Here is a 9,705-nt window from a genome sequence, read left to right as displayed (position 1 = left end):
AAGTAGACATTACTCACCAATGTTATCTTCCTCAAAGCCTTGAACCTTTCTTCCTGCGCTTCAATCGTTTTTTCAAAGTCCTCATGTTTCCTAATCAGCTCTTCCACTTGACTGATAGAATCCCCAAGGGTCTTATCCTGCAGGATAACCTCCCTGGATTGAATCCAGGATTCCAGCTGGTCTGCTTCTCTCTTGAACAGTTGCGTGTCCAAGTTCTGTTTGTAGAGGTGGTGCCGACTTTCCCAGGTGTCGTTCAACAGCTGATGACGGGCCTCAAGGATCTTTATCTTCTCCTGAATTTCGTTACTCAGGAAATGTCCTTGCGTAATAAGTTTGTTTCCAGTTCCGTAGAACTGATTAAAAACGTCGTTCCGGCTATTAATCTCCGCGTTAAACTCTTGGTGACGGGACAGAAGCAACTCTGCCCCTGCAACATCATGTGATAGTTCCGCCGCGGTAATTTTCGCTAGCATCTCGTTGATCCAAGCCATAAGATCTCGGTATTGGTCGAAATAAGACTGCAGTTGTTCGGCTTGGTGTAATTTGGACTTGCGTTCTCGTGCTTTCTCGAGCAATGTGGTCCATGCTTCTCGGGTTTCTTCATGCTTGACTTCAATATGTTCACGAGCATCTGGGAACAAAGAAGCCAAGCGACCTGCCTCTTGCACCACAGATTCCACCTGTAAAACAGAAGAAAATTGAGTAACTTATGTGAATTAATAGAAGAAACTTGAAGAAAACAAGTTGGTATCACTTTCATCTTTTTGTAAAAATCGAAAACAATAATTAGTTCTCACCTGTTCTTTCACAGCCGCCAGGTCTGCCTCAAAGCCTTCGTGTTTTCTGACAAGAGATTGAATGGTTTCCAAATCCTGTCCATAGTCCTCCGCACAAATCACAGCATCTTTCTCCAAAATCCACGCGATAGTCTCATCAGCCGTCCTGTCGAAAACGTGGACTTGTTTCGCTCCAGCCAGAGCTTCTTGTCTTGCGTGAGACAATTCCTTGAGGTCTTCCCAGAGTTGTTGAGTTTCCTCTAGTTTGGCATTGATGCGGGCACTCTCAGGATGATTCTCTGAGAGGAGAGTACGTCCCGAGGCAAGGCAAGATGTGACGCGACTTTCCGACGCTGTCAGACCGTTAAGGAAGCTTTCGAACGTCTGAATAAGGAGTTCCACATGTTCCACATCTCGACCGTAATCTTCAGAAGCAGCCACCGCGGTTTGATCACTAATCCATTCGGCTACTTCCTCAGCCTCGCGTAGGAATTTGTACAACTTTTTGCTGTCGATCAGTCGAGCTTCACGGAGCTTACACAGAGAGTTCAAGGAATTGTATTCAGCCTCGATGTCGGCCTATGAAGAACAAAAAGGAAATACAGACGTGTTAACAGAGATAAATATAAGAAGCTTTTAACTACTTGTATATTATGTATTTTATTTTTAGTGGATGTGCCAAGAGTACCGAATTTTCTAATGCAGAATGAGAGTGGGAAAGGAGAAGAGAGAGAAAGGAAAAAGAAGTAGAGTACGAGGAAAAATATTTTTTAGCAAAAATGTAATAAAATTCTTGTAATGTTAACGTTTCCCGGGATTTTTCCTAGGAAGACGAAAGTAGACTTCAGGATATTTTTACCAGCAGTTTCTGCTAAGATTACCATATACTTTATATCATATTGTGTACCATTAATACATACTTTGAAATTCAATTTTAATGTGTAATGATCTCGCTTTGGGTTTTTAGGAGTCTGTATATTTATAATATTAATGAGACCAAAAAGTCCCTTTATTTCAGCACTCTCAGCAGTAAGGTCTACTATTTTTCAGTAATTTTATTTGTTGAGAATAAAATTCCATGAATTACCTAATTGAACCAGCGGCAGGAAGCCCCGTGTTCAGATGGGGTAGGCGTTTCTAACCCTAATTTGGATGATTGCTTTGGGCTGACATTTTGGTTTTGGCTTAGGGTTTTGGCTACAATTTTTACGAGCGGATGCCCTTCGCACTCAACCTTCGCTATTTCGTTAGCAAAGGAATTTTATTTATTTTATTGAGCTACTAAAGTACATTTTCTTTTCTATTTCCAGGATTTAGTATCCAGTAACGCGAATCAGCGGAACTGGCGAGGGATCCTAATCGCGCTTTTGGTCATCCTAGCTGTCTTAGCCCTTATTGTCACCTCCGTGGTCTTGCTGACACCTCCTGACAACGGACTGAGGGTGAAAGGTCAAAGGGTGAGATTACAGGATATTCTGGAACATGACTACATTCCACTCCGATTCAATGGGTCCTGGATTTCAGGTGAGAATTTTTAGGATTTTTTTTCCTAATCCTATAAGTACCTAGTTTTTGAATTCCACTTCACTTAAGTTCTGAATTCTAGGACCTTTTAGTGTTGCTTCTTTCTTCTTTTTTTTTTTTTTTGTTTTTATATTAGTACTATTACACTGACAAAAGCGGTAGGTTGATAGTACCTGAATTTCATTCAGGCAACTAAAAACAGGTGAGAATTTTTAGGATTTTTTTTCCTAATCCTATAAGTACCTAGTTTTTGAATTCCACTTCACTTAAGTTCTGAATTCTAGGACTTTTTAGTGTTGCTTCTTTCTTTTTTTTGTTTTTATATTAGTACTATTACACTGACAAAAGCGGTAGGTTGATAGTACCTGAATTTTATTCAGGCAACTAAAATTCAGGTTCAGTTTACCTTTGTTTGTATTTTAAAAATGAAATGAAAATCCTGTTCTTCTCAAAGAATGTCAGCAACAGAAAGGCTTACAGGAAAATCTTTTGTAGGGCTTATACCGTGAAAAATTCCTTTGGTAAAAAATCCGCCCCGGGCGGGAATCGAACCCGCGGCCTAGCGCTTACAAGGCAGACGCACTACCAACTAAGCTAACTAGGCTGGCTGAAATTATAGGTACTTGATTGATCTAAACTTAGCTTTTAATTTCTAGCTATACCAATAAGTAAAACTATTATTATAATTTTGTATTTAGTTTCGTGTTTCCATCATACACAATATCCAAACTGAAAAATTTGCTTCTCTACCTATTTGGTATTAGAAGATGAACTTTTTGAGAATTTGGCACATCCACTATTTTGAATCTCGCTATCTCCTATTTTCAAGTTGTTCTTCTCAAAGAATGTCAGCAACAGAAAGGCTTACAGGAAAATCTTTTGTAGGGCTTATACCGTGAAAAATTCCTTTGGTAAAAAATAAGGCTTGGTAAAGGAAGAGGCTTTGGTATCAGGCTTTATTTTCCTTTGATGTTAACAGGAAAATCTGTGTGTTTCAGATGATGAACTCATGTTTCGAGATGAGTATGGAGGCATTAGCGTAACTGAAAAAGTTGTTGGTCTGTAAGTAGCCTTTCCCAAGCACAAAAATGGTGCCCCTCTCTTCCCAGACTTTATAACGGACAAAACATATGACTCAGATTTGTACAGACAATATGCTGTCCGGTAATAAAGTAACTATTCAAGTGTCCAACGCTCAAGTTGCAAAAAAAAAAGTTCCAACGTCTTTGCAAAAACAAATATTCAAGTTTCTGTTAGCTCCTGTGAAAATCTCACTGAATATATTCTAAAAGTCTAGCCATTCAGCGATCAGACAGTTACAATAGGCACTGAGCGGTCAGTGAACATTCAATAATAAACGTTATTGATGATATAAAAAATCTATCATAGAAATATTTCTTTTTTTTTATTGAAAGGAAACTTTCTTTGTATTGGCAACCAGATTTTTAAATTATTTTCTCACAGTGATAAAATGGTGGGGGGCATTAGCGTTCTCAATGCAACCAGCCTAAAACGAAGAACAATGATGTCCAATGTGACAGTGGTAAGTGAACAATAATTTAGAGAAAAAAATAATCTGAAAAGCTACCTAGATTACCTAGGTTCCTAGGTATTATATCAAGAGAAAAAAAATTGTGTGACCGCCTTAAAAATATGTAGGTATGCAATGTGCTACATTTTCGATCATAAGAGGCTAGAGAGATGATTGGATGGGTATGCTGTTAGAAAGGTAGGTATGCCTAAGTAATTAATAGGTAAGTTTATGAGAAAAAGGTACAAGCTCTGGTGGGTATTATTCCTAGAAATCACTTTACAATTTCAGCAATGTTAGTTTTTTTCTATCCAAAAAAATCGATGTGAAAAAATTGATCGAAAATGCAATATCGGCCTGTCAGATCACAAGAAGACCAAGCTGTAGTTTCGTGAAATTAATAGATTTCCATACATAAAACCCACTTAAGTTTAAATTTCTTTTTCAGAGAAGACTGAATCCAACCAAATTCTCGTTGTCACCGGACCGCAAGTATTTGCTGTTGGTCCATAATGTCCAAAAGGTAAGAAACTTTGCTATACTTACCCACATTTTATAAAACATAAAACAGGTACCTAGACCTCAGAAGTTAAACATAAAAACCACTCAAACTAATGGGGCGGGATTTTTGCTGGAGCAAATTCTATCAAATAAGCAGTTTAATATTCTAATACTTTCATGATGGTTTATATTCCAGAGCACAGAGTAAATTTCTAGCAAGAAACTTGCCCATTTTAAGGATATTTATATTCAACTAGGAAGAAAATAAATGTAAATAAATAATCGTCCAAGTTTTAATGTTTTTTTTTCGCTCATGTTTTACTCCTTTCAAAAACTTTTGCTTACACTTTATGTGCCCATTACAGCTATTATGTCTGTAATGGCATCGTTAGTAAAACGTGGCTTCTTTTTAGAACGCTTTCTTGTGATGCTTTTTTTATATTTTAAAAATACCTAGTACCTATCAGAAGTTTTAGTTTTCTTAAATAACCTACGGACGCACACTATCCAAACAAATAAATTGCTGCTTCGTAACATATTCTATGTGTTGGACGTCAGTCATGTAGGTATAGATTTTGCATATTTCATAGCGCTTCGTCCATTGAAGAAATGGAACCTCTTTGAAGATTGAAAAATATTTCCAATACCTATTTTTTTTTTTTAATTTTTTTTTTTCTTATGTACGAGTATTCATCTTGGTTATTTGATTTTCAGCTTTTCCGACATTCCTACTTGGCCCAGTACTCTATCTTGGGATTAGAAAACAAGTAAGTTCGCCTTATTTAAAAACTTTAATGCCTTACTATGTGTACTTATCTACCTATGTGTTGTAGACCAAGCTGTTTTTAGTTTATCCCAGGACAAGCCCGTTTAGCTTGTATGCAAGCGTGATTTTTCTTATCTACCTATGTGTTGTAGACCAAGCTGTTTTTAGTTTATCCCAGGACAAGCCCGTTTAGCTTGTATGCAAGCGTGATTTTTTTTCGTTGAAATAGGAAATAACATTAATAAAAAATCTATCACAACATAGTAGAATAAATTTCCAATTTAATAGTAGAAGCGTGATTTTTTTTCGTTGAAATAGGAAATAACATTAATAAAAAATCTATCACAACATAGTAGAATAAATTTCCAATTTAATAGTACAGAGCGTTTTCTAAGAAAAATAACCCCAGGTTGTCCAAATGTCAAGTCAATATTTTTACTTGATAAACAGAAACTTCGAGTGGATTTTTCCAAGAATCCCATTCAAAGTTAATTTCTGGATATCTTGAGAAAACATAGAATCTCCTTGGAAAACTTCAAATACGAGTATGGGAGGGAGTGGGGATGATGTTTTTCTATTTGATATATTTTGGTCCAATATAAAAGATTTTGTGCATTTGAAATAAATTGTAGGTAGGTAACTACCTTTTTTCAATCAGTTTTTGATCAGGATATCATTGTCAACTAGGTCAAAGGCAGTTCTGAGTTCAAAAAACATGATCATACCAAGATTTCTTCTATCCATTTCGATATTAGCCAATCTGATGATTTTCATGAATCTGCACCAGTATAGAAATCCAAAGTTTCTTTCTGCATGAGACTAGACCGAAGGGGTTAAATTTTCGGTTGGAAAATAAAAATCCCTAGGTAGGCATTTTTACTATGGGTCAAAATTTTGGTACAGGATGAGTCAAAAGTTCGGAAACTCTAACATTTGATTTCTCTGCATTAGCGTTCTCAATGCAACCAGCCTAAAACGAAGAACAATGATGTCCAATGTGACAGTGGTAAGTGAACAATAATTTAGAGAAAATAATCTGAAAAGATACCTAGATTACCTAGGTTCCTAGGTATTATATCAAGAGAAAAAAATTGTGTGACCGCCTTAAAAATATGTAGGTATGCAATGTGCTACATTTTTGATCATGAGAGGCGAGAGAGCTAGAGAGATGATTGGATGGGTATGCTGTTAGAAAGGTACCTAAGTAATTAATAGGTAAGTTTATGAGAAAAATGGTACAAGCTCTGGTGGGTATTATTCCTAGAAATCACTTTACAATTTCAGCAATGTTAATTTTTTTCTATCCAAAAAAAATCTATGTGAAAAAATTGATCGAAAATGCAATATCGGCCTGTCAGATACAAGAAGACCAAGCTGTAGTTTCGTGATATTAATAGATTTCCATACATAAAACCCACTTAAGTTTAAATTTCTTTTTCAGAGAAGACTGAATCCAACCAAATTCTCGTTGTCACCGGACCGCAAGTATTTACTGTTGGTCCATAATGTCCAAAAGGTAAGAAACTTTGCTATACTTACCGACATTTTATAAAACATAAAACAGGTACCTAGACCTCAGTAGTTAAACATACAAACCACTCAAACTAATGGGGCGGGATTTTCGCTGGAGCAAACCTACCGTGGTTCAAAATTAATTGAAGTTGAACGTTGATTTTCAGAGACTACTATTTCTGTGACGTGACGTGGGTATCAGGGAATGAAGTGTCTATTGTGTGGCTCAACAGGGAACAAAATGTGTCTATGATTTCTCTGTGCAAATCACCAGCGTGGTACTGTCAGATGGTAAGTTTTCTTTCTTCTATCCTGTCCTTCTCCTTTCTTCGGTTTGATAAAACCTCCGTTGTCACATTTGTCATAGAGTCATAGAATATATCAAAGAGTTTATTTGAAAAAAGAAAAAAAATTGAAATTTTTATTCTTGATTTTTCAGACACAAAAAAGGACTTACCAAACGAGTGTTGCCTGAAAAACAAACAAATTTGAAATTTTTCCTTCTCATTTTTTCAGACACAAAAAATGGACTTTGAAAACGAGGGTTGGGTGGACGTCTCCGAAGCTCCTGTTTTCAACCCGGACGGCAGCGCCTATCTCACGCTGTTCCCAATCAGGGACGGCCATGCAGGCTATTTCCGGCACATCATTTCATATCATATCGGGAAGAAAGCGTTTCAGCCGCTCACCCAGGGGCTGTTTTCCGTCAATCAGATCCTCGCCTGGGATAGTGAACGGAATAAAGTGTGAGTAACTCAACTTAGAGGGGGGTTCACCAAAATCAGAATTGAGATTAATCTAGGATTGAGCTATACATAATGCCCAGTTCAATCCAGAATTGAAGCCAACTCCGACTTCGTAAAATGCGGTCTTAGAGTATCTTCATGTAGTGTCTGCTGTGTCTGTGATCGAAATCGACCTTTACGTTTGAGCCAGAGACATTTCTGGCCAGATTTCAACTAGAATAGGCTGGATTTCAGCTAAGTAGGTACATATTGTGATCGAAATCGACCTTTACGTTTGAGCCAGAGACATTTCTGGCCAGATTTCAACTAGAATAGGCTGGATTTCAGCTAAGTAGGTATACATACATAGGTACATACATACATATCTACCGGAATGCCGTGGATGTGTGTAACGATTTAGGCACTCTCTCACGTCTGGAAATATCCGAGATTTTTTATTTAAGATCCACATAGAGCAGAATATAATCGCTAGTATGATAATTTATAATTATTTATTTCCTTATCCATGTAAAAAATAATTAGTTATTTGACTATAATCCTTCCCATTTCCTCTTCCCATGACAGCTACTACATTTAGGCACTCTCTCACGTCTGGAAATATCCGAGATTTTTTATTTAAGATCCACATAGAGCAGAATATAATCGCTAGTATGATAATTATTTATTTTCTTATCCATGTAAAAAATAATTAGTTATTTGACTATAATCCTTCGCATTTCCTCTTCCCATGACAGCTACTATCTGGGAACTCCAGCCGGCTACCCAGCCCAGTCCCATCTGTATTCGGTCAGCACAGAACTACCCCAGGCTGGCACACCCCTCCCCTCCCCCCTCTGTTTGACCTGCACCGAAGTCACCTATCTCACCCATTCACACCACTATGAAGGTGCCAGTACAGCCGGGGCTAAATCAGGAATGGATGAGAACCCCAGTCTGTACGATTGGGATGAAGAGTATTCTGAGAGTAAGGAGAAGAGTCCAACTCGTTTTTAAGAGCAATAAGAAAAGTGCAAAGTGAAATTAAAATTCAGGAGATTATACAATAAACTTTATTTAATTTTAAATTACCCGACCTATAAGATAAAAATATTATGACAGTATGTAATGCAAGACTTAAATGAATAATCGAGTTATTTAAAATAATAAAGGAAGGACGGGCTAACAAGTAAATTCTTTCTATCGCTTTAATGGATTTCTAGATCTATTTTTACCCGGGATTTGTCAAAACAAGTATTTTCATTTGGAATGATAGCATGTTGCATGCACTAGTTCCCCACGGATCGATCTATTATTATCATTGGCTTTGTTAAAATTGCTCTTATAGGTAATCCTGAGAATGATTCTTTAGTATTGATTTATTATGAAGAACATTACCCATCTTTTCAATATGATCCAGTTTCAAGAATTTTCGTTACCATTCATTTTTAAAATTTATTCTTATTAGAAACTTTAAAATTATAAAACCTATTAGACCATTATTTTTTTTAAAAAACAATCTATACCTACCTACCTTGAATTTTTGGTCATTTATCATTTGATTTTGAGTTCTAACTAGGTGCGTTTTTGTTTTATTTATTTTTTTTGTGTTGTTAGGAGAGATGTGTTTCTGAGGAGGTGCCGTTTGGGGCAGAGGAGGAGGCTCTGAAAATTAACATAAATGGGAAACATATATACATTGATTAATTATGATAAATTTACTATTTACCCATCTGAACAGATACACCAGCTCTTCATGGCTACGTTTTACTCGTAGTAGAACCAACCTCAGTATCGTAGTGTGAACACACTGGGCTACGCGGATCTAGAAGTTGGTGGTTCAAGTAAGAGTCAACTCACTTTAGCGTATTCTATTAACAGTGAAACAACATTTGTGGCTGTACAACTGTACATACCTGAATGTGGTGAAGGGAGCTCTTCATAACTGGTATGGTTGTTCCTCAAGTTGCTGTACCCATCACCGTTGATATATCCTCCGCTGTTGTTCAAATTATTCATGTGAGATATCGTGTGTCTGTTTGTAGGATTGGGATGTCCGTCCACGCTATCCACCGCTGGAATTATAAGGCAAGAAACTTTGAGTATATCGTTCAACCGTTGCGTTGTTAGACTGCGCATTCTAGTATTAATAGAAACGAATATAGGTACCTTTCCTTTTAAGCCCCCTCTATTATAGTTAGTGCAGATGGCCAGATCATCGGCTGTGATTCAATCGTTTTTTCAAAGTCCTCATGTTTCCTAATCAGCTCTTCCACTTGACTGATAGAATCCCCAAGGGTCTTATCCTGCAGGATAACCTCCCTGGATTGAATCCAGGATTCCAGCTGGTCTGCTTCTCTCTTGAACAGTTGC

The 9,705-nt window shown here is 37.1% G+C and overlaps 1 protein-coding gene and 1 long non-coding RNA gene across 2 annotated transcripts in view; one reads left to right on the top strand and one right to left on the bottom strand.

Annotated features, from left to right (window-relative positions):
• Window positions 1-9,705, bottom strand: part of LOC103510935 (spectrin beta chain, non-erythrocytic 1-like) — a 93,830-nt gene that overhangs the window by 10,405 nt on the left and 73,720 nt on the right. The window contains 1 exon segment of the mRNA XM_026824818.1: window positions 18-680. Within this exon segment, the coding sequence (XP_026680619.1) occupies window positions 18-680 (663 nt within the window).
• LOC113468157 lies at window positions 6,043-6,613 on the top strand. Its single transcript, XR_003392010.1, has 2 exons — window positions 6,043-6,104; window positions 6,540-6,613. It is a non-coding gene; the product is annotated as an uncharacterized LOC113468157 (long non-coding RNA).

Source organism: Diaphorina citri, unplaced genomic scaffold, assembly GCF_000475195.1.
Source record: "Diaphorina citri unplaced genomic scaffold, Diaci psyllid genome assembly version 1.1 scaffold29, whole genome shotgun sequence".
NCBI lineage: Eukaryota > Metazoa > Arthropoda > Insecta > Hemiptera > Psyllidae > Diaphorina > Diaphorina citri.
The sequence above is the reverse complement of the archived record's forward strand: the minus strand, read 5'-3'. Positions and strand labels throughout refer to the sequence as shown.